At 37.4% G+C, this 26,453-nt stretch overlaps 1 protein-coding gene across 1 annotated transcript; it reads left to right on the top strand.

Annotated features, from left to right (window-relative positions):
* On the top strand, positions 1–26,217 carry LOC139700503 (eukaryotic translation initiation factor 2-alpha kinase 1-like). Its single transcript, XM_071599058.1, has 11 exons — positions 1–154; positions 244–330; positions 474–629; positions 711–879; positions 985–1,152; positions 2,990–3,199; positions 16,164–16,425; positions 18,984–19,235; positions 21,023–21,409; positions 22,353–22,493; positions 25,594–26,217. The coding sequence occupies exons 1-11, from the start codon at positions 145–147 to the stop codon at positions 26,071–26,073; spliced, it is 2,322 nt and encodes a 773-aa protein (XP_071455159.1). The 5' UTR covers positions 1–144; the 3' UTR covers positions 26,074–26,217.
* Positions 26,218–26,453: the final 236 nt, after the last annotated feature.

Here is a 26,453-nt window from a genome sequence, read left to right as displayed (position 1 = left end):
TACACATTCGAAGACCTGTAAGTGGGTGAAGTTATCGGCTGAATAAATTGAGTGCGATAGTGAGTGGTAAAAGAAGGCAATTTTTCTTATTACTATTTATTTAATTTTGTAATTGTTAACATAACAGGCAGAGGTGATGAGAGAATGGGTAAAAGTAAGTGGAAAGAGTAATCGATGGTTTTCTGATATGCAGTCATTTTAATGTCCTATGTTGAATATCTCTGATCACAAATTTCATTTTAGCGACTAAAATGTTTGAAAGCGATTCTCAGCCTATTCCTGAAAATTCCGGATGGTCTGCTTTAACTACCATTACTACTTTTGACCGAGGTACAGAATTTCGTTTGGTGCCAATGTTTCAAAAGAGTCTGTTGATGAATAATAATATATTGACATTTAGGAAAGAAAGCAGTAAATATTGGTGGGGAGCAGTCATACAGGAGAAGATCACTTTCTTATTTGTATTTTTCCAGGGAAGAGTAGCAGTCAGAAGTGGAGAAGAGAAAGTGCCGTCGTGCCAAAGAGAGTGGCAGGGTTTACCCCCACAAGTCTATTTGTGGAATCATTGGTTGAACAATTTTGTAAGATCTTTGAAAAAGATCCTTTGTTACAGAAAAAGCTATATGACTGTAAGAATTGATTCTCAATTTTTTTGCATTGAATTTCTTCTGTCGTTCACATTTTAAGTTATCTTATGTTTAATTTTCTAGTGATATGCCAGAAACTGCACCAAATGAAGTTGGTAGACAAAACTTATAAAGTGGAAGAATTCCAATTCATGAGAAGTCATTATCAGCGGGCTCTGTTCCACATACTAACACTTTCAAATCCGCCACCCATCGACTGCAATTTGGATTCAATTTTTAACCAGTTACCAAGGTGAAAATATTTTTGCATCAATTCACATGCATTATGTCTATCCGTAAATAATCAATATTAATGCCGAATGGGAGTAAAGAAAAGTTTTCAATGGTCTGCTTACAGGAACTTGCCGCTGCCTTCATCAACAAATGCTGGTAATTTTCTTTGGTCACGGTACCAGAATGATTTTGAGGAAATAGAATTCATTGCTCGTGGAGGATTTGGTAGTGTGTTTCGCGTGAGGAACAAAGTGGATGGATGCGAGTATGCGATCAAAAAGATATTATTTAGGTAAGTGAGTTATTATTCCCTCGACGTCTCACTGTTTTTGTTAAGTGTGTAAGTGTCCCTGCAGTACGGAATAATAACGGGAGGGCTATTCAGGTACCTCAAAAATGCGTTATACTTAATTTAAATCAAGTCATCCAACATAGATTGCATGAACATTTTTCGAAAAAATTACTATTTGCACACGAGTTCCTGCCTGTTTTGGCAAAATGAAGTACAAAGAATTAAACAATAAATTGAAGCGAGCAACAAATAAAGCAAAAGAAGCATGGTGAAAGACGCAGTGCGAGGATATGGAAAGTCTGCAGAGGAAGGGTGAAATCGGTGCCCTGTAGAGAAAAGTTAAATCTTAATCGGGAAGTAAGAAAGGGAGATCTATGCTAACCGTTAGAGATAAGGTGGGTAATAGCTGACACAAGAAAGATCCAAGAGAGATGGAAGGAGTATATAGAAGAACTCTTAAGTAAAGAATTTCGACCAACAAATTTAGACATAGAAAAAGAATATGACGTAAAGGAAGATAGCTTAGGTCCAGGCATACTCGACGATGTGATTAAGGGAGATGAAACTAAATAACGCCGTGAGGGTGGATAACATTCCTGTAAACATTAAAATGTTTGGGAACATTTGGGAGGAAGAGGCTATATGGGCTGATCCGTACTATTTATGAGGAGGGAATCTGGCCGGAAGACTTTGTGAGATCAGTTTTAGTTCCTATTCCGAAAAAGGTGAAGGCTACATCATGTGAGGACTACTGGACAATAAGTTTGATATCCCACGCAACTAAAGTTATTCTCAGGATCATAAACGAAAGGATAGAGAGTAGGGCAAATGATTACTTAGGGGATGATCAGTTTGGGTTGAGGAAGGTGAGAGGTACGCATGATGCAATTGCAGTAATGAGATTATTAATCGAGAGAAATATAGAATACAACCAGGAGGTATTTGCCTGTTTCGTATATTTCGAAAAAGCGTTTGATAGAGTAAATTGGGAAAAACTAAAGAGTATATTGCAGAAAATGGGAATGAAGGGGGTATTGACCGGCAGTAGGATGTTGAAGACTGTAATAGAGGAGAGAATGTCATGCTAACAAGGAATAGCAAGGAACAGGATAGGGATGTTGGGTGGGATGAAGGGAGGAAGAAATTACTCAGAGATGAAGAAGGACCTGATGTAGAGTAGGATGCTGGATTTTGTTTTGTTAGGAGTCACAAAATGTTTTATTTAGTAGCTGTGTCCATCCAAAAACCTACCTTAACCGGTAGATTACCTAATATATATATATATATATATATATATATATATATATATATATATATATATATATATATATATATATATATATATAGCTGTCAGTCATATGTGTGTGTTTATATATATACACACACACATATGTGTATATAAATATTATATATATATATATATATATATATATATATATATATATGTATATGTATTATAATATATATTACATATATTTTTTAATTAATTTACTCTTGCCTATCAAACCTACCTTTGGGTTGGTAACTGTGACCCTAACCATCTGTTGTTGGTTCTTATTTGTACCTTAATTTGAAATGCAAGAAGTTGAAATACCAATGTGTGTTGGTATTTTTAACATAAATGGTAACCTTTTTCATGAGGAATTAGTTGGAAGTTCACTTGGGTGTATAAAAAATTTGCAGTTCAATCATTATGGTAAAACCAGAAGTAATTTTGATGCTGTATATTTGTATACATTGGGTTGTTGTCAGTCATAATCATTAGTTGGGCTAGGAATCTGAATGAAATTGCAGTTTCTTTTTAATAATTGCATCAATAATCCAATACTTTGTACAGGTTCTACGGAGATGATCAATTCTTCCAATCCCTCCGTGAAGTTCGGACTTTAGCCAAATTGGACCATGGTAATATTGTAGCTTACAAAGCGGCATGGTTTGAACCATTTAATGGTCAGCTTGCCAGCGAGGAAAGCTCAAGTAGCTCCGGCTCCAAAGTCAGTCCAGATATTGAGCCGAGTGATGGAGTGCCTGAATCATCTGTTTCTGAGTAAGCTTTCACTCTGTGTATTTTTTGAGTTGAGCCTGCTTATCCTTTCCTGCTCTGAATGCAGTCATGATTACAATGCCTCAGCTTTGCTTCTTCTGGAGTAGCTCTACTAGTGAAGTTTGTTTGGATGTCATCTCCAAGCCAACTAGTAGTCATTGCAGAATGCAGAATTTGTGAGTTCCTAGAGTTCTGCTGGCCTTCCTTTGTTCGGAGAAATAATTTGCCATAAATTTCAATATTGGAATCATCTAAATATATAAAGTTCGGTTACTTCAATCTCCAATGAAAATGGAACCAAGTGATGGATATAGCTGAAACTTTAACAGTAGTCTAGTGAGAGATGAGGCTGGATTACTAAAAGCAAATTTTACTTGCTTTACTATGAGTGCCATCTCTTGAGTTTTAGGTGCTATTGAATTGCTATTGAAAGTTAGGAGCCTTTTACATAGTGGTGTGGCCCAGCCGGTAAGAATGTAAAAGGCGAATCGGGATGATGCAGTGGCTAATGTACTGCTTCCAAACCACAGGGCCCAGGCTCGAATCCTGGAGATGGCAGTTATGTTTCAGTGGTATCTCGATCCCTACTTGAGGTGCATTTATTCTTGCGAGTGAATCCAAGAGAAGTAACCCGACTGAATTAACGCCAATTGTAATAACATTCGTCCAATGGACTTGGATGATTGAGGGATGTTTATAAAATATTTATTCACATAATTTATTCGGAAAAAATTTATATTTTGTTATATTGTCAGCTTAAACTGTAATGTATATGACAAAAATTATAGAGAACTAGTCATTCTTTTGTCTTACAAATTCTCCAAATGTTTGCCATGAATGTACTTCTTAGCTTCTATACCTGTTGTGTTTATGGTTGAAAATGGGAAATTACAGCTGTATGGAGGTGTCTGAACATTCTTCAGCAATGTTTTTTTGTGTCTTCATCAATATTTGACTTATGCAATAGTGCTCATTAACTCACATGAGATAGTATTAACGTGAATATCTTCATCAACATGATGACTGAGCCTTCCAATTTTAGGATATGCCATATAGGTCTTCGAAAAGGATTAAGCAGAAGTGTGAAACATTCTACCTTACAAATTTTCTTAGATATCATGTCATAATATTTTCATTTTTTATTTGCTGGTACAAGGAAAGAAGGCACCAATATCTAGCAATGAGCCTGCATAATACATATAAAATGAAACATTTTCAAATATTCTTATAGGATCAATTTAGACCGCTAAATTTAATTTGAAAAAATCGCTGTATAATCATGATGGTTTAAGTATTTTTTAGATTCATCGGTAGTAGTTTTAGGGTGAGAAACAGGGAAGAGTGGAGAGAAGCCTGGCATCATCATTAGCCTACTCTTACAGAAAGGCACCAAGGGGTCCATAGTTGAACGTCACATCTATTGGACGCCATACTCACCCTAAGTGCTCTCGACAAAGAACCTCAAGTAGGGATCAGGATACCACTGAAACATAACTGTCATCTTCAGGATTCAAACCTGGATCCTCTGGGTGGGATGCCATTACGTTAGCCACTGCACCATCTCAATTCCCCAGGATCATCAGTTTCTATTTTTTCATTACAATTCCCTGTATTTTATTCTTTCTTCTCAGTTTCTTCTCTCATTAATAAATTTTTAATGTAGTAATATTTTACTTCAATAAGGAACTCTTAAGGAAGTATTACATTGAAAGGTTAGACTACTTAGCTACCTTTAATAATGTAAGTCAATGTAAATTTTCCTGTGGCCCTCTCCCACCTCCATTTTATGCAAGATTTTCTGAGGCTTAAGTATGGATTCCAACTATTCTTGCAAATATTCTTGAGGCATCAAATGAGCATAGTCATCATATTTCAATGACTATGATTACATGACCCCACAAAGGAGTGCTAGCACTGGAAATTATTGGGAGTCAACGAGAGGCTGTTGGGTCGAAGATGTTCTCAAATCTTCTCTTTCAAGGGCGTTGCATTTCATTCTGAAGTCAGAATTGAAATCAATTTCAGTTTCAGTTTTAAAAGTTTTTATTTGTCAAAAAGTTATTATACAATATATTTACCTGAAACATGAAAAGTTTTGGTATTGACAAACACCCGTTATAGGCCGAAGCCTCTTCGGGCCGGAGAAAAGACGGAAGTTTTAAGCCATATAAATGCGGTTGCATGTTTTTGCTTATTTATAAAAACATTGGCTTATCGCTGTTTCTATTTCTCTATTTCTCTGGGGTGGCATTTGGCCTGGTATTCACCCGAGGGAGTGAGGAAACCCAGAAAAACCTCACTCAGGCCACCTTAAATCAACCGCGTTTAAGAAAAAACAGGTGTTACCGTGAGGCGGTGCAAGAGGGGGCCAAAACGTGAAGCGTCATAGTTTTAAATTACATGTTTAAGAGGCAATTGGCCTTCCCTCGTTCGTCCATTAAGCGGCAAGGTCTTTTTTCTCCGTTAAGCATGAATATTAACATTTTTTTACAGAATAGTAGTTTTACATGAATATTTACAATTTCTTTTTTGAAAAATAAAGATATGTGAGCATTACAGAAGGTTAAGTATACAAACAGTAAACAAGTATAAGAAAAAGCACGTTTAGTAATACAAGTGGTTATTGGCAGTGAGGGGCATCATCCCGTGAAGCGGCAGAAAAGTAGTAAAACAAATGATGACCCCTGCTATTGCAGTTCTTTTGTTGGTTTTCTTTGATCTTGAAAAATAGAGGTGGTGATGATGAAGGTATTGGAAGAGTCCCTCGGAGGAAGATTGTCTAGCTGTTGGTTTGAAATCAATTAATCGTAGCGGTATATATATATGAGTAGTAGTGATCTCTCTTTGGAGGGGGTAAGTGGAGATGTCCCATGCTGTCCGCTGCTTACAGCGTAGTATCACATTCCTTTCCTAATGACTTAAGAGGTGAAGGCTATGAGTCCCATGTCCGTGTGATATTAGAATTTCCCCTTCTTACTTCCCAATTCTGCTCGGCTTGTCTTATTTTGGTGGAGGCCTGTCATATAAATGGTTGTGGTTAATTTTTTTCCATTTTTTATTTAACACTTAACTAATTTATTAGGTGACTTAGCCTATGTTTTGAATTAAGTATTCCTCCAGCACATACACAAACTTGCACGTTATCGGATAGATTTTTAGTGCTTTCGTATGTGCAATTGTATGTTAGTTGATAGAACAAGAGGTGTATTCAGACAATAACAGGAATTTTTAAATTTTGCAGGTTTAGAGAGTCCGATTGTCAACACCTTTTTTCTTATGTTAGTGTACATATCCCTTAGGTATGATCAAATTTTACTCATAGCAGACTCACCATAGGCCTTTGTTAACATTTGACACTTTATTTCATTATTAACACATGATATGATACTAATTCTTTGATCCATTGTTTTCAACAAGCAAAAATTGCCAAGCTCATAAAAATATGTCTAACTTTAGCGGCTGCCAACAGACAAAGTAAACAATGAATGTCACCGAAATGCTCATGGATTTGGGGTGGGAATCATTGGCTGAGAGACGATTCAATGCAAGATTGAAATTATTAAATAAATTTAGATCCGCATGTTTTAGCACCGAGGTCTCGCAAATTATTCGTACTCCTACATACATTGGTCGCTTGGATCATGCATATAAAATTCGGGAAATAGATGCCAGAACTAGCCGACTCAAGGACTCCTTCTTCCCACGGACAATACGGGATAGCAACTGCAGGGTTATAGATAGCAAAAATTCCACTTGCCACCCTCAACGTCTAAAAAATAATTAGTTCTACTTAAATGCATGCTCTTCCACTAACCTTATGTGTTTTGCTATAATAACCCATTCTTTCCGAATGACCTCATTCGTGTTCTGTTCATCTGTTTTTAAGTCTCCCTTTCAATCCCTCGTCCCTCTCTGCGGGGGGGAAATTCCTGCTACCTGCAACGTTGGGTCGCATTCCCTGCCTTTTACAGACTCTTTGGGGGTAGAGCGTTTCGTGGTGCATTTTCATGTGGTGTTTCAATTTCTTGCTTGTTGTGTCCTGGCTTCCGTGTTGTAGGATGGCTTTCGTGCTGCATCATGGGGTGCAGTTTTTTAGTTGTTTTGCGGTATATGTGTTTGCATGAGTATTGGATGAAGGGATTTTTGCATGAGTGTGTGCGCTGCTGTGGGTGTAATTTTCTGTGTTGTTTTTTTGCATGTGGTATTTTTCCTTTTTACGGTTGGTGACCTAACACCCCCCGCCACACGCCCTTGCGGCGGCTTGCAGGGTATTATGTAGATGTAGAATGAATGCAGATTAAAATTTAATCGATCCTAAGGGGCATGTATACCAACATTATGAATAAAGTTTTGACAGTCAGACTCTCCAAACCTGCAAAATTCAAAAGTTCCTCTTATTTTCTGAACACATTTTGTACGTATTTGATTGCATGTAAGTTAAAAAGGTTTTTGCAGGAATATATCTGGGTGAAGATTAGCATGAATATTTGGGTTTTGCATGTGGTTTTCTTCTCTTTTACGGGTGGTGACCTAACAACACAAGCCCTGTGCGTTGGCTCGTGGGGTATTATGCAGATATGTTGTGGCTCATTGTGGCAGTTTCCAGTGGATTTTAGACTCATTTAGCAAAGAAAAGTGCGTGTAGAATGTGACCTTGAAAAAAATATCCTGACAGGGCAAGATGATGAGATAAATGCATGTGTTTGAAATGTGACATTTCATTTTTCCTGGTCAGCCTTACAAGCAGTTCTAGTTGCCACCCAACAAGACCTTTAGGTCTCCCAACTCAGACATAAAGTGCCTTTTTTTAAATTCAGCTACTTAATTGTGTAATCCCTTCAAGTGGCCCTTGCAGCATTACATCCCGGGATTACATGTCACATGGCCTTAAACTATTTTGCAAACAACTTCTACCTTGGTATGGAAAGAAATTCATTTTCGTGCGCTCTAATCATTGTGGAAACTCAGTGTGGATAAAGAACCGTTTATTCTGTGTGATTTCACCATTTTGAGCATGTTTGCGTTCACAGATGGCAGCCAAAGAGCTCGACTCATTTCATGAAATTTGTTGTCTCTGGCATAACTTCATGGAATTTACACACCATATTAAAATGAAATAAGTAACTTAGTAATTGTATGCTCACACTTTATTTAGCAGATAAAGGCAGTGCAGTAGTTGTATCAGAGCAAAGTAATTAAAAAATCACCAGATGCATAGACTTCTTCAGAGACCATAATATTGAAGTACTTCGTGCAGACCCAACTCCCCAGGTTTCAAAAAGAAATTAAGAAAAAGATAAAATCCAGTGATACATTATTTAAAAGCGGTGAATGGTACAAACTTGTTCAAATAAATCCCTCAGAACCATGGTTTTTCAGGCTACCAAAAGCTCTCAAAAATGCTATGCCGATCAGACCAGTAGTGCAGAGGTCATCCTCTGGAAATCCATCCCAATTTCAGTTATTTGGTAAACTCTGTTCATTACTAAAGACAGGTTTTCCCCGATTATTTTATTTTTAACGGTTCATATTTCCAACAACCCAATGGTTTATCCATGGGCTCGCCCTTTTCCCCACTCCTGGCCAATGTTTATATGGGCCATTTTGAAAAAGTTTTGTTCTTCTTAGATCACCCTCTCATTAATAATGTATTTTCTTGGTTACGATATGTAGAAGATGCCTTGTGTGTGTAGACTGGTTCCGAAAGGTAACTAGAAAAGTTTCTCACACATTTAAATTCTCTCTACTCTTATGTGAAATTTGAAAAAGAAGGAAAAGGTTCCCTGAATTTCCTCGACCTATCCATTTTCAGAGGAATAGATGGGTTACAGTACTCCATTTTTCGGAAGTATATGTATATGGATCAAGTGATTAATTCTATTTCAAGACATTGCTTCGTCCAAAACTTTTGGCATTACATGCAATGATCCGCTGATTAATCTTTATTTCTATGCCAGATTCAAATAAATATGTCGAACTTTACATAGTTAAAATGATAGCAGTTAACAGTGGCTATCCAGAAGAACTAATAAATAAACTTTACTGAAAGAAACTTGCTTAAAATATCGATATGCAACATTTACATTCCTGAATGTATAAATAATCCCACTGCCAAATGACAAAAAATTCTCTATCTAGGGAATATTTCTCAAAAAGTAATCAAGAATTTACCAAAAGAAAAAATTAAATTCACCAATTTCAATAATTCATGCTTTAAGAACCTGATCCTGCATGCTAAAGACTAAGTTCCGAAAGACTAGAGGAGTGGAGTGTGTGAAATAAAGTACTTGGAGTGTTACACTAAATGAATTGAGGAGCACAAAACATGAATAAAGAATAGGAACACAACTCCCCTCTTGGTAAAGCACCTTATCCCAAGTGACCTCAAAAGTGATTTGGGGCTGAAATTCTCAATTTCCAAAATAAAGGCCATAGACTCAATGCATTGGAGGAATTACAAATTATAAAATGTGTCCGTTTCAAGGATTAACTTGCTAACAAAATATTGTATCCTCCGCACTTTTAGATCTACCACTCTTTCAAGTCCAGTAGTCCCTACAGGGAGTGTCCCCTTCTCAAACAATCCCCCACTAACAGCCAACAATTGATACCAAAAGCTGTATTCCCTTTTCCATCCCATCTATGCTTAAACTGTTTTTTTACTTCTCCACTCTCCCTTTCCCCCTTTTCCCCCTTACTCTGGCCCAACTCCTACAAAGGTATGCAAAGTTTTAGCCTTCTTTGAGGATCACCTGAATATGACGTCCAATGTCGAAACCTAGGTTTTGGTCTGAATAAAGTGTATGGAATTACCAAGTTACTTATTTCATTTCAATCTTCTCATTTCTTTCATTCAATCGCATGAGTGGAGTTGCGCGAGCAACACTGCCTTGTTCGGCCAAAATCCAGACCAATGTGGCTATAAGGGTTTTGTAGGTCAGCAGAAATATTTGCTAGAATGCCTAAATATATTTTTGGCTCTTATGCTTCTGTTAAATTTATTTATTCAGCCTTAGTTCAAAAACAGCTCTTTTTGGCCTTTACATCAGACTAGTAACAGTGAAAACAAAGAAGACAATTACAAACGCCCAAGCCCCTAGGTGGAGGAAAACCCACCCAGTAAGGTTTCAAACCTGCAACCATTGGATTGTCAGATGAGGATGTTACCCCACAGCCACCAAATCAGGCGAATAAATTGTTAATGTAAAAATTAAATTATGCTAGATGCTGATAAATCACAATAATGGTAAATGTACTATGCTAATAATAGTCGAGAGCCAAGGAAACAATTAGGCTGATGAGCTAACTAAAGTGATTTATCGTGAAATGAGGTACTTAAGCCCTGAGGGGGAGGAAATATAATAATGGCACTACGTTAAGCGGAGGGAATGAATGAGCAAACCTTCTATATAAGAATGTGAGTGGGTCTATGATGCCGGGAAGTGTGACAAAAGAATTGGAAATGACACTGCCCTCTCAACTGTTGGTGTTCTTACTATGACAAAGCATTTCATTGATACAATACATCCCTATTTTTTTGCAGAATTTTGGTTTCAATTTCCAGGAAATGAATCTCCTAATCTAACTTTCAATAACCTGTAATGTGAACAAGAAAATTTCTATTATGTGAAATTAAATTTCAAATGTGATGTATCTAACATTGAATATTGTCTTGTACCTGGAGATGGTTGGATGAACTGAAATGCATTGTACGTTACAATAAATCTGTGGAAAAGTGCAAATTTGTTTCTCATAATGACAAACTTCCACTACATTTTACCTGAATCTGTTGAATATATGTTAAAGAAAATTTCTCGTCCAAATGGTAAAATTTCTCATTATTCTCCATACATAAATACATCATACATACAGCAGGATATTATACTCACCTGATATCATGCTGAGACTACCAACCATTTCTCGTTATCTCTGAGAACTGAATATCTATCAATAAACATCAAGATGTGCCCAAAAGTACGCTTGTTTGGAGCTCTGTCATAACCTAAAAAATGAATCTTATTAAATCTGAAAAATTGATGAATTCCTTGACCTTTGGATAGCAGATGGTATGAGTGTATTTTTTTTATTAGGTAATCTACTGGTTAAGGTAGTTTTTGGATGGACACAACTATTAAACAAATATCTTTTCTCTCCTAAGAAAACACAACCCAGCATCCTATTGTCCAACATGCCCCTCTTCATCTCTGTATAATTTCTTCCTCCTACAACCAGTCCAACATCCCTATCATATTCCTGCCCTCTCCTGTTTTGCCTGACATTCTATTCTATGACAGTCTTCAACATCCAATGAATAAGACCTTCATCCATTTTTCCTGCCTACTTATGATTTCTCCTCACCCACTATACCTAGTACTTCCTCATTTGTTTTCCTTTAGGTTCATTTCACCTTCTCCACACCCACATTTCAAAAGCCTCCAATCTACATCTATCCTCCTGCTTCAATGACCATGTTTCTGCGCCGTACATAGCTACACTCCATATCAAACTTTTTACGAGTCTTTTCTTAACATTCATACTGAACGTCCCTGTCATCAACTCCCTCCTCCTTGTGAAAGTCTCTTTGCCTAGCGCAATTCTTCTCCTTACGTCCCTACTATTTTGACTGTGTTGGTCCAAAACACTACCGAGATACTTAAACTGTTCCACCTGCTCTATTTTTTGCCCTCCTATTTTAATGTAAAGCATAGCCTTTCTCTTTCTGGAAAATCATATATTCTCAGTTTTATTTATATTGATTATTATCCCATGTCTATCGCACTGAATTTCCAATTCACTCAGCAATGCTTGCAACCCTTTGGTTGACTGACAAATTAGAGCCTGGTCATCCACAAACCTGATTTTATGAACTTTCATTCCTAATTCAAGTTCTTTCTATGTCTCTTTGATCATCTTCTCAACATATAAATTGAACAGCACCGGTGATAATGGGCAACCCGGCCTTACACCTCTTCCTAACACTGCCCATACAGACTCTCCATTCCCCACTCGCACCTGAGCAGGCTGTGACATATGCAGGTTGCAAATTAGCCTTCTATCCCTCCAATCTATTCCTATTTTCTACAATATACTCATTATTGTTTCCATTAAATGCCTCCAATCTATTCCTATTTTCTACAATATACTCATTATTGTTTCCATTAAATGCCTTTTCAAAATCTACAAAAAAGGCAAGTGCATCCTTATTGTATTCTATATTCCTCTCGATTAGTGATCTCATTACTGCAATGGCTTGCGCATGCCATTACCCTTCCTAAACCAAAACTGATCATCCCCTAAGTAGTCATTTGCCCTACTCCCTATGCTTTTGATGATGATCCTGAGAACAACTTTAGCTGTGTGGGAAATCAAACTTATTGTTCTGTAGTCCTTAAATAATATAGCCTCTACCTTATTAGGAATTGGAACTAATTTTCTAACACTGATCTCACAAAATCTTCTGGCCAGATTCCAGCCTGGTAAATGCTCAGGGTCAGTCCATACAGATTCTTCCTCCTACATTTTCCGAAACCTTTAAGTAGTTCCGCAGGAATGTTGTCTACCCCACAGTCTTATTTGTTTTCATCCCTTAATGCCCTTTCTATCTCATCGTCAAGTGTGCCTGTACCTAAGCTATCTTCATCTACATCATGTTCTCTTTCTATGTCTGAGGTTGTTGGCCTTAATTCTTTGCCATACAGTTCTTCTATTTATTCCTTCCATCTCTCTTTGATCTGTTTTGTTTCAAATATCATCTTACCTGGTTTATCTCTAACTGTTGACACATCTTCCCTTCTTACATCCCGATAGTGTTTTAGTTTTCATGTATACCGCACCAATTTCATCCTTCTTCTGCAAATTATCCATGTCCTCGCACTTAGTCTTCCACCATGATTCTTTTGTTTTATTTGTTACTTGTCTCAAATTATTATTTAACTCTTTGTATTTCCTTCTGCCTAACTCTGTGTTAACTATCTTCCATTTCAATCTCTCATCTTTCTTTGTAATCATCTCATCCGTGATCCATGGTTTCCTTGTCCTTTTCCCATTAATGGTTCCTAGAGTCTCTTTTGCGACTTTCGAAATCCCCTTCTTGATATATTCCCATTTTTCTTTGGTAGTACTTAGCTCTTTGCCATAATCCATGATTTTCTCTAGATCCTGCTGAGACTCCTTCCTTGCCAATCCATTTAATGCTTCTGCATTCCTTTTCCTAACCCACTGCCCCTGCCTTACCTTTTTGAAATGGATGCTACACTTCATAATAGCCACATTGTGTTCAGAGTCTGCATCTGCTTCCGGGAAGCTGTGCGCATTGATCACGCTGTTCCTAAAACTGTACCTAACAATAAAATAATCTACATGATACCTTTCTGAGTCACCTGGCATTTTCCATGTATAACTACACCTTTTGTGGTGTCTAAGCCAAGTGTTGGTGATGACTAACCCTTGTCGCCTGCAGGATTCAATTGCTTTCCCCCCGCGGTCATTCCTCATACACTTAACCGTAGTCCCCCATCTCCTCCTTTGCTTACAGTTGCATTCCAATCCCCAATCACTATCAAATATTTCCTTAAAGGAGTACATGGGATTAAGCCATCTAACTGATTGTATACCCTATCGACTTCTCCTGCATACGATTGCTTGGTGGCATGTGCACCTCAGCAATGACCAAGTTTGTCAGTTCTGCTTTCACTTGTACTAATAATATTCTATCCTTGCTTGCTCTTTATATTCTATGCTTCCTCTTGCCTTTTTATTCAATATAATGGCAACCTCTGCTTGTCTCTCGTCCTCTCTGCTGTAAATTGCTCTATAACCATCATTCCAGTAATTCCTGTTATCCATTCATCTCACCTTGCATAGACCTTAAATATCTATGTTTCCTCTTTCCAACTCTCACTTTATATTCTTTAATTTTTCTGTCCTAAGCATTGTCCTAACATCCCAAGTTCCTATTTTAACTAATTCTGTCTTCTTTCCTGAATCTATTGGTTTTCCTTTGCAAGGGTTTTTAGAGATGATGAATGCTTTCGCGGTCGTCTTTTCATGAAATATGGGAGTGCATATCCTCCACGGAACCCTGCCTCTCCTGCTGCCCTATCCTGGCCGATTGGGCCATGTCCCATAATTGCCAGAACTGATATTCTCTATACTGTCCATCATAAAAGACTTTGGAATAATAATTTAGGTGGTATCCCGTTGCTTTCCTCAATGTTGTTTTTAACGTGGCACCATCACTTACTCAATGGCCACCTCACTCAAGTCAGATGCCTTCGCAGCCGCCTCACTTAGGAAAAGATGCTGTCTGGACTATCGTTTGTCTGGCTCCTAACCTTTGACCTATCTGGAATGGGTGACCCTACCTGGAGCAATTATCATTGCTCCCTCCAGTACAGCTTTAGGGGTCATTGGAACGCGCAAGCCCTTCCACCACGGCCATGTGAGGGAATGAGAGTATACTGGAGTTTAAAGAGTTTATTCAACAGTGCTGTAGGGACTAGTAAATTAATTCACCATGTCAGTGTCCTGTAATGAGAAGGCCAACTTGACTCAAAAAATTATCCAATTTTATTGTGCAATCAAATTTGGGGCATACGCACTTATTTGCATGTTACTCCTCTCTTCTAAGTATATGTTAGTAATTTCAATGTCTTCTCTAAATTTTCAATTATTTATTAAGTAGCATTAGTCACTGCTCTATAAGGCATATATTGAAGCAAATTTTTCACTTTTTCTGCGATGTCATTTGTTATATCATATGAAAATAGAACCTTACCTCAGGATATAAAATTATTCCACTGAGCCAGTTGTATTATGGATTGATTATGAAGTAAACCCAAAACCCCAATCATTCATTTCTTTTGAGCATGCATAGCTAAATCGAATTTTATATTGTACCAGGGTAGGCTGAAAACTAATACGTACATGCTTGTAGATCCCAACCAAAATGACCTTGAGAGCCAGTCCTGGTGGCATGTGGAATTAACATTTCCCCTCAGCACTCATGTGCAGGTTTGAGGTGATAACATTCATCCAGTGTATTTTGAGAAGCGGAAGTTTGGAGACCAACGCAAGTTAAACTGGGTGATTTTATAGAATTTTCAACTGCTAAAAAAGTGACTCCTACTGAGATTTATCAATGTTTAAAGGCTGTTTATGGTGACAGTGCTGTTGATAGGTTACTGTGAATCGATGGGTAGTAAAATTTTGTGTTTTTGAGCCTGGAAAAGCCATAATTGTTTATGAAACACGCAGCGGACGTCCAATCACTGCCACAGACAGTGCTAACTCATCAAAGATTGGATTCAAAATGACCAGCGAATCACTCTAAAGCATATCGCAAACCATATTGGTCGAGTTCGTTGTGCTAAAGGCTGGCTGGTGCTAATAATCTTGCAACATGACAACGCCTGTCCACACACCTTGTGCGCAACTGGAGAGGCTCTGCAAAATCTGAAATTTGAACTGATACCACACCCTCCTTATTCCCCAGATCTTGTGATTTTTATTTTTTTCCTCAATTCAAGAGACACGTCAAGGGTAATCATTACATCTCGGACAAGGAGGTGAAGGCAGCTGTCAAGTCCTGGATTCGAGAAAAGTCAGAATGAGTTTTTCAGTGACGGAATGGAAAAACTAGTTACACATTAAGAGATATGTGTTAGCCCTAACAGTGATTATGTTGAAAAATGAATATATGATTTTGAAACTTAAGAATTGTACTTAAATGTACTTTTTGCTCGATTTTGCTGTTCGATTTTATTTGTGGTCTGCAAGCATGTGTGCATTACTTTGTAGCCTACCCTCATATCTTTAGTTACAAATATTGTGACTACAATATGCAACACACATGTGTATTGATCACTTCAAAACAAGCATGGAAGACGGTGAATTACAATGCATTGCATGTGAAAGTGTGTTGGTTATCTGAGTCAGAAAGGCAACACTTTTTTCCATGAACACCCAGGAGGGATATCCCAGAGGAAGCAGATGACGATTCCGGTGAAGTAATCTTCGCGAATGGAAATGAGGATGCTTCCAAAGGAGTATTTGGCGCAAACTTTAGCTCTAATATGCTCGAAGCAGTTAATCAGCTTCTCTTGGAAAGTGATTGTGACCACTTCAACGGGCCCTCTCATACTGCTGGACAAGTGAAAATGCTGAATCCTCCAGAGTCCTATGGAAGCCTCTGTGATCACAGCTCAGGATCAAGCAATAAGGGCTGTAGGGTGGGTATTTGGTGATGACCAGAGATGGTTGATCTCCAGTAATTTCATGTGTTTGCTTGCATGGAACCTTGGCCCATTAAAAACTCTGAACAATTCAGTAAGAGCTATTGAGTGTAGGTACTGCAGGGTGCAACAATGTTAGTGAAATAGTTTATAATTGAATCACTCACTTCTCCATTAGAATGTCATAGAGTGTGTGTGCAAGCATGCTCAATAGAGAGAATAGTGACCACCTGAAGCAGGAACAGGCGAGGAGGCTGTACTTTCATACCAAAAAATACCCTTTGCTGTTTATTTCCACAGCATTCTAGTTTTGGTGATATACCATGGCCACCACGTTCACCGGATCTCTCCGATCCCACCTCTGTCTCTGTCAATATTTGAAACATAAAGTGGGCGTTAGTTGGCCTGCAGGCATAATTGCACTCTGTGCATTGGGAAAGAAATTGCTCAGTTTTTGAAGAGATCCTTTAAAAAGATGTGCATGAGTGTGTTGATACCGACTTTCTTCCTGAAAAATTAAATGGTATGCATAAAGATTTAAAACTTTCTGTGGAAATGGTATAACCTATGGAAGCATAATAATATATTTCAATATCTCCACCGTTTAAATTAAATTGTAAGGATTATCTTAACAGCCATTCTGCTTAATGAACTATTCTCTATTACTGTTGCACCCTGTAAAGCAGTGAATCAAATGTGTGTTTTGAAGTTAACAAATGAAAAAAATTATTTAAAATCAAGGTTTCTGCAAAATTTAGTGCAGCAAATATTTTGAAAAGGTATTTTTATGGGCCTCAAATTAAGTATATCTGAAAATCTCATTACTTCATGGTTAAGAAGGATAAGCACTATTAGTTTTTAACGCAAATAGGAACGACAATTGTAAATAAAATACCTGGACAGGTGACTGACAATTGCATATAACGTAATAAGATCTAATAAAACCACTTGTTTTTGGATCAGTATTTATATTTCCCGTTTAAAAAAAAGCATTTCATAAGATTTATCTGGGTCAACTTTTCTGCCATTACCTTTGATATAAAACTATTATACTGTGTTTCATTTTCAGTTTTCCTGTTATGTTTTTTATGCAGGATTTTAGAAAATTTTTACTTTTCTACCATTAGTCATGTACTTCAAAGTGATTAAGAAGATTTTGTAGCTTAGTTGTTAAGCATTCCAAGTAATTTCAAAAAGACATCTTCAGTGGTAGTCATGATGTGGAATTGCAATGCAATTTCAAAAGAGCATACATATTATTGTTAAACACTTTTCAATTTTTCTTTCTCTAAGTTTAATCCCATACTCTGGGGAATTATGCTTTACTAAAAAGAATTTTTGGTGTGGACTAATGCTACAATAATGTTATAATGTAACAATACCCTGCTCGAATCATTACTGTAACCACAGTCATGATTTGAGCATGACATGCAAGCTCCTGAGCTATCTTTCCAGCATCTACTGCTTTAGTCTTGTCCTTGTTCTTGAATAAATGCAAATTGTTGATGTGACCGACTGTTGATGAGCATAAATAGATAAGTCACACTGACCTTGTTCCCAATTTTCCTTTCCTGTCTTCTTGTCTTTTTCTTTGGGGGCAATTTTAAAACTTTTCTTGAAATATTATTAAACTTGGCACAGAAAATCACTGTTAATATGTCTGAACACAAGTTTGGAAAAATTTGTGATCACTAGCGACACCAAGATGCTAGTGGAACACAAACCAAAACAGCAGGCACGCAATCATTCCAGGAATCAAACCTCTCCTTTTCACTCAATATGTGAAAAGTCATTACACATTATGAGTCATTCCGGGCACCTGTAAGTTTGCTCACTATGCGAATTACTTGGCGTACAAGGTGCTCCTTAAGTAATGATGTATAACGCTCAAAGTACAGTTAACAGTGCTTGATTTGCATGCAAAGTTAGTGCGTAGTAGTAGTATTTAGGGGAGGCGACCGACAGCTGAGGTCATTTGCGGGATGGACAGGAAAGGATGAAGGGTGGAGAGAAACCTGGCGTCGGCATTAGCCTACTCTTAACGAAAGGCGCCAAGGGGTCCGCAGCTTAACGTCCCATCCGACGGACGGTGTACTCACTCAAAGTGCCCTCCACAAAGCACCTCAAGTAGGGATCTCAAGTAGAGATACCTCTGAAAAATATTCAACATCGCCGGGATTTGAACCCGGGCCCTCTGGGTACGTTAGCCCCCGCACCATTTCGATCCCCAAAGTTAGTACGTTAAATTTCAAATAGTTTGCTCTGAGTGGCCTTTCAATATAATGAGTGATTCGACAGCTTTGCGTGTATGCATAGGTGTGGTGTAAAATTCCAGGATTTATGATAACATTATGCAATGGATTGGGTTTGAGCAGTTGAAAAGTGTATAAGCTTATTTGTTTACTTTCCTCTGTTAAGTCTGTTAAATTGCTCCTGGGCAATGTCATATACATTTTCCGTGTACAAAGTGGTGATGTATATTTGAGATAGTCCTGTGACTCAGCTGTATTTAGTGGATGCCATTTAATGACAGCCTCCAATTAATTGTGTGACAGGGCAAGAAGGTTCCCGGGATGAAGCAAGGCATAGAGTGTGCTGTTCTGTACATTCAAATGCAGCTCTGCAAGGAGAGTCTGAGGAAATGGCTCGACCAGAGGAACGAGGCCCTGCAAGTGGGTGGTCACTCGGAAGAAGGAGCGCGCCGCTTGGACCCCACAAGTGTGTTAACGGCACTGCACATCTTCCAGGGGATACTGAACGGTGTGGAGTACATGCACAAGATGAATGTCGTCCATCATGATCTCAAGGTGAGCCAAGGAATCATTCCCTGCCAGGAGTTTGTTGTGGGAATGGGCATGAAGGATGTTTTGGAATTAGATTGTGAGGAAGCATCTCGCATCTGCCTATCAACCAGACCAGGTTGGGAAGAGACACTATCGGAAAGAATATCTCCTTCGTCCCATGGATTAAGTCAGCAAAATCTCTTTTTACGCTGGCATAAATGTATACCTCACTTTGTGGCACAGTTCACGTCCATGCAAACATTTTCTTGAGCGAATGGACTTTTAAGAGTTGAACATTTGACATTTATTCCTGTGACAGGATGTGATAGGTATACATCTTGAACATTAAGTTGTACTAATTTTGATGCATGTGCTTCACAACCTCAGGACATTGATAATTTTTAATAACATTTGAAGAGTTGGTTTAATGACAGTGCATTCCCTATTATCCTACCGAAAGAAAAACTTTTTATGTTTGCCTCCTAGCAGGTTGGTATGACATAAGTCATGGAGTTGAGAAGTTTGCGATGGCATCTCATTTATTCTGTTGTTGTCATTCTAGTTGTTAATTTCCATCCAGTTTTGTTTTGGATTGGAATTTTTATTAATTATCTTCTCTGATCAAATAAGAAATACCTTATTCATATCCTTAAAAAATCACCCAAAGATGTTCTTTAATGACATTGAGTGGTTTAAGAAAACTGTATATAAACGTTTTTGTGCCAATTTTCATCGTATGAAGTATAATGAAAATTAAGGGCTATTATTTTTATCTTAAAATATTAGCTGGTCAGGGCAAAGTGATGTTCATGAAGTGCCATCAATTGATTGTTTCCAAACCCACCAAAGATATTGTTTTGATTTTAAGATTTCAAGTGTCTCTCGTTGAATGACATTAACAATGTCCTTGAAAATCGTTGCTCCTGCCGGTCATGAAGTCAGTGCATGCATAAAAGGAACTTGGATGCGACCTAGGTTTCATTGCGATGGTGCATCATCAGGCTTGCCCTTAACAGTTTTATTTTGATATTATTCATGATAGATTAGTTGTTCAATGAGAGGACCAAGAACTTCAATCTGATCGACGATTGACAGTTGCTGATAAATTTCCTCTTTTTGGCTGCACCACTATTTACATGATTGTTACAGAAGAGCTTGGATATCATAAATTGCATTCTGATGGGTACTGAAAATTCTTAGCAATCAGCATAAAGAGCAAAGAACATTGAGTGGGTGACTGTTTTTGAATGGCTATCAACAGGATGGGTCTAGGGACTATTTCTTCTGCTTGCAATTTACACAATGGCTTGGTGGACAACACTTTGAAGACCACAAGGAACTCCAGACCGCAGTTGTCAACTGGCTCAATTCCCAGGCAGTGAAATTCTATGGCGAGGTATTAAAGAAACTGCCACAGTATTATCAGAAGTGCTTAGAAGTGAGCAGTGATTATGTAGAAAAGTGAAATAGGTTTTGTGGGAAACAAAAACCATCAAGTAAAAAGCTGTTTTAATTAATATATTTTTTCCCCCCGTCGGCCCTTACTTTTCGAATATGCCTCTTATATGTTTTACATATTAGAAATGAAGAAAGCTAGGGCTGTCTATTATCACCAACGCTTTTCAATTTATTTGCCAAAGAAATGGTAAGTGAGAAATTTACTATGCTGTAACAATTTTAAAAAAATCAATGAGAAAAAAATTTATGTTTTAAAAAAGTACTGCGGCATGAAAAAAATCAATTAGAGCTTAAATTAAAAATGCATTTTTTATGTTTTGATTCTAAATGTTCTTTCCCTCTCCTGTGTGCAGCCCAGCAATATCTTTGTGGAGGGATTTGATTATGTGCCTCAGCATGGCCCAGAACGGGCGGAGGCCTCTGGAGGCCATCCGCCAGCCAACACGGTTTGGGGATTGCCAGGCAAAGGGTATGGCCGGAGCCAAGTGAGAGTTGGGGACTTTGGCCTAGCATGCCGCCTGGGTCAGCCGCCGGCCACGGGGCTCGATGACCTCGGTGGGTCAGGTGATGCTGGGGCGACTTCAATGGCTGTGGTACCCACTGACTCATTCCAAGGTCATGGGGGCTGCCTCGTTGAGATGGGAATAGCAGTGAGGGATGGAGACAAGGAGGCGAGGGAAGTGATTGGCACGAGGCTGTATGCGGCTCCAGAGCAACTTGAAGGACGCTGCTGCGTGATGGTAAGAATCAGTCAGGAGTGGGTCCCCTGGCTTTGATGGTCGGTGGCACATGGCCACTGCTTGGACATGTCCTTTGCAAGGCCCCTGGAGTCTCATCCACTTGACCTGCAACCTCAGATTCAACCCTGACCTCAAATCATCAATGCTTGCACACACTAACGTTAGGTGCAGATAGCTCGCCTACTTATTCCACTTGATTCATATTGCTAATATAATGAACTGTTCAATGAATATTTTCCAAATTGTTCTTATATCCAAATCAAGCAACAAACTCCTTTTTTTAATCATCCTGTAGGAGGTAAAAATAAGAATGCTCAAGCATCAATTAAAGCAACAATCGGTGTGATGCTATTGCATTGGATTGTATTAATTCGGAGTAATGTATTATTCTTGAATGTCATTGTGCAGTTATGAGTAATGCGAGTAAATTATTTATTTAAAATATTCCAGGTGGTCAAATGCCAATTACCACTTGGTTGGAGTTGGGAGGGGAGAGAATGCCTCTTGTTTGGATCTGTGGATAACGTGCTATTAGCTGTATATTCGTGGTCTTATAATTGTGGTTGAGAAAATTTATCAAATGAGAATTTAAAAACACAATGAATGTTTTAGTCATTAATTTAAAAAAAACCTGTATTTATTATTTTATAATAATAATTTAATAGTGTCATTAGTTAATTGAGCATGACAAGGACATAAATGCAATTGCCATTTGCCAATTGGGCATGAGAAGGCCTAAATGCATTAAAGCATAATTTGCCCATTTGTAACATCCTGAAAGGATAATGATCACCATCAGTTCATTCACGGGTATTGGAAAATGTGAAAAATCTAACCTAAGTCTAGTTGGCTTAAGGAACCAGCCTTTGTCCTGCAAGTACCACCATGCAGAGATAGATAGATTATTATAGATTATTTTGTGTTCTCCTTCTTTCCCATCTAGAGTGATACATACAGCCTGGCAATTATCCTCTTTGAGCTCCTGAATCCTTTCTTCACGGCCATGGAGAGGGGCAAAACCACATCAGCCCTAAGATCCACTGGAAATGTTCCTGATGAATTTCAGCTAATTCACCCTATTCTGGTAAAATGGGACTCCATTAGTGTTGGTAGTAAATATGTGTGTGTGTGCATGTATATGTACACACTCTATGGCATGCTCATTATCACCAAACCAATTCATCCATTCAGCGGCCTTTTATGCCATTTTGTCGACACACCATTTCCCTGACTACTAAATCCAAACCCAAGATCCATTCCTTTGCCACCTGCACTTAAAAATATATATATATATATATATATATATATATATATATATATAAACAAGCTTTGACAGCAACAAACAATATAAGAACACATAAAAAGATCACTCGCACGTTATTTCTTGATCATTTCGATTGAATTCAACTCAGTCTTCATCGGAGGATATAAAGTAATTATTTATAGAAATAGAAGTCATTACTCAAAGTCATTACTCAAGTCATTACTCTATATATATATATATATATATATATATATATATATATATATATATATATATATATATATATATATATATATATATATATATATATATATATATATATATATATATATATATATAAAATTTATATATATATATATATATTATATATATATATATATATATTATATATATATATATATATATATATATATATATATGTATATATATAGAGAGAGAGTCAACTAATTATTTTGATTCTTATTTGCTTGTACTGCCCAGTTTCATTTCCTTACTGCTCCATTCCGCAATAGAAGAAAAAATAAACATGATCCACTATCCTAAACAATGTGTTTATCACTTTCGTTGAATAAACCTTTTACACAATTTACTTTTTGGCAAGGAATGCATAATCATATTTTAAATTGATTTATGCACAAAAAGTTGTTTCCCTAAACAAGTGTTCAACTTTACGAGAAACATTGCAGGACAAACTTTGCTCATTGTTCAAGGTTTCACTGTAGAAGTTGAGCTCTGATTTTCACTTTTTCCTGATTCGGGTTCAGACTTCAAGATCCCATCCAAACAAAGCGTGCCCACTCTAAGACAGGGAAGTTGACTGGATCAAAATGTATTGTGGAAATAGTTGGTAAATGAAATTCCAATGAAACTTGAGATTTACGGCCTCGTAAAATAAATTAAAGGAAAACTCGTATTGCTGTAATAAGTTAGAACCTATAAATTCATCATTGGGACAAAAGGTGCTAACTTATTACAGCAGAGTTTTCCTTTGATTTGTTATTTAATTGCATGTAAATTTTTGATTTTTCATTTTTAATAGTACATATTAACCCTTTGCGCTCAGGTGCTTTTTTCTTGATTGCCTTAGTCTACTCGGGATTCAATTTTTTAAATACCCCAAATTTACTAAGCGTGGCACTAGAATGAAAAACTGGAGTTTCTTTTCATACAAACTTATTTATTTGGATTTTTTGACATAATCATTGATAACTTTATTGATAAACCATAATTTAAACTCTTTAATTTTTCATGGTATGATATTTTTGGAAGCATTCACCAACATGAAGACCTGGTTTACAATCACACGTCTCACAGGTATATATCGTCTCTCTTCTTCCTCCTGTGATTTTTCGGTCAGAGCAAACTGCACAATCTTTATGTTTTTTGTTAGGGTGAGGCGTGATTATATGGAGTTTTCCATCTAAACGTTGCTCTATGCTTGTGGATGGTAATCTAACCATGGACCTTTGTGTACCATCTCGGAATTCTCCAAAGAGATTGTGTACTAGTTTCCTAACAAATTTCACGTACGAGATCGGTTTTTCATTTTTTCTTTGTTGGCATTCTTTATACAATATAAATGAATTTACTACACTGACCTCAAGCCCCCAAAAAAACAATTTACGCCACCATTTTAGAGTTTTCCTCATAAAACAGCTGCTTTCTAATTCTTTGGAATACTTATCCATCGTGAGGAGGGGAAAATCGTTCAGAATAAGCAACTACTAGCTGGCAAAACATTCGTCCCAAGGGAAAGCATCTGTTGTAAGAGAACCCTCTGTCATTAGGGAAAACACCTGCGTTATGCTTCTAGAAACGTAAGTAAACCTCGGAGGTTAAGATAAGAAAGGTTTTTTTTACCCCAGGAGGATGATGCAACCTCAAAAAAGCATGACTCCAGGAAAAGGCCTAAGGTTCATGTTTTACTATGAATATAATAGATCATATCTTGGACCCTCCTACTCAAGATTCCTGACTATGCAATAGATAGGAAAAGAGCAGGCAGAATGTTTGATAAGACAGCGGACACTAGGAAGAAAAGGAAATGAAAGAGTCAAAACTAGAAAGCAATGAACTAAGGATCAGCTGACTGAGGTAACTTTACATTCTGGCGATCTTTTTTAGGCACCGATAATCTCTAAAAGACATTGCTTTACATTTAGCTGACTTCCAAGTAATGAAAAGCAAACAATACAAATGAAAAAGAACTTACAACACAGTAAATAGATAGGAAAAAACATCTGCGTAGGTGGTGGCATCCTTTGGGAGATGGCATTTATGTGGACGACAACATCATGGGTCGATACTATTCATTAATAAAACAAGCCATGCTATTAATTAAGGTTTAACTTTCCTTTTCCTTTCATGCAGATGATTACAAGAAAAGTTATTGGAAAAATAGACAAAAATCCCAATTCCCTCGCGGTGAAACTCCGTGTCGAATGTGGCTCGACATACAAGCTGCTGCCGTTGCTAACTGTGTTGGGTCACACTCGACATCCAAGTGCAAAAGGTTAAAGATTGAAAAAATTGAATGTTTCTTCTTTTGCCCAGCTTGGTATAGAATATTTAAATCTTGGAAGATGTTCCTTTTTTTAAAAAAGATGTTGAGAATTTCCTGGATAAAACTAATATTGCTGAAGCTGTCAATTTGTTGAAGTTTTACATCACTTTAATGCGTCTAATCTTCAAGTTCATTTGTGTACTATGTTTTATCCTAAATGTTATTTATCACAGTTTGCCAGGGCATCTAAATTTAATTTCGTTCATTGGTCCATTCCTCTGATGCTACCCAGAGCCTTCATTACCTTGCACTGAAAAGTTGTAGTGAGTTTCATACATTTCTATCTTTTAAGTGTCATGCTGAAAATAGTATAAGTTTTTTCTGCTGCCATAGCATCCTCATTTTTCTCTATTCCAGGCAGTTCTGATAAAAGATATGCTCTCCCAAAACCCTTCAAAGAGACCTCAAATTGGGGAAATTGTTGAGGTACTGAATTCCATTCTGCCTAAATATGAGAGTGCCATTGTGAAAGATAGGAGTGCTCGGATTTGCTCGGATGATGAAGGCAGTGTGAAAGACTATGTGGTGAGGCACAGGAGTAGAGCCAGCAGTTTTACCCAAACAGTTGAGCACCACCAAGAATCCTATGCAACTTCCACTCATCACTGGGAGGATGTTCTGTACAAAGAAACTCGAGAGGAAAGCAGTTACTGTGGTAATTTCACTTGCCATGCCAAGAGGGAGCAGCAGGATGAAACCATTAGCAAGTTGTTGATGGAGAATTTGAAGAAGGATGAGATAATTGAAGAATTGAAGGGGAGGCTCATGCAACTAGAGAATAATTCTCACAGTATTGTGGGTGACATCGTGGAAAAATCTATGAATCGGTGTGACTGAAAATTAAAACTAAGTGAGGTTGTTAAATATTTTGTAAGCATGATATTGAAAATTGTATTTTATTATTAAGTTATTTTGAAAGAAATATCTTGTCTCGAACGTCTAATTTCCTTGTTATTACTGTAAATAAAGTTGTTTTTTTTATACTGCTGTGTTTTTTAATCCTGTGAAATTTTTCCTTGTGAATTGCGATTTCAGTGAAAAAATAATCAGTTATTCCTGAAATGCATGCTTACAACCAATAAAATCCATTGGTGGTAAGCATGATGGTAAAATCATTTGATGTATTTGTATATAATTTAGTAATTACTCATTGTTTTGCGAGGTATTGGGGTTTTGGACATTTTGAATGGTAAAGTTCTCTATTGTGTGAGGAAGAA

The sequence above is a fragment of the Hetaerina americana genome, unplaced genomic scaffold, assembly GCF_022747635.1.
Source record: "Hetaerina americana unplaced genomic scaffold, ioHetAmer1.1.p SCAF_103, whole genome shotgun sequence".
In the NCBI taxonomy this organism is placed as follows: domain Eukaryota; kingdom Metazoa; phylum Arthropoda; class Insecta; order Odonata; family Calopterygidae; genus Hetaerina; species Hetaerina americana.
This window is presented reverse-complemented; position numbering and strand designations above follow the sequence as displayed.

Bases quoted from the DNA above. Each gene is read 5' to 3' on its own strand.
- LOC139700503 (XM_071599058.1), top strand. The intron at 331-473 runs GTACAGAATTTC...GTATTTTTCCAG, and splicing joins CATTACTACTTTTGACCGAG to GGAAGAGTAGCAGTCAGAAG. The intron at 19,236-21,022 runs GTGAGCCAAGGA...TCCTGTGTGCAG, and splicing joins TCGTCCATCATGATCTCAAG to CCCAGCAATATCTTTGTGGA.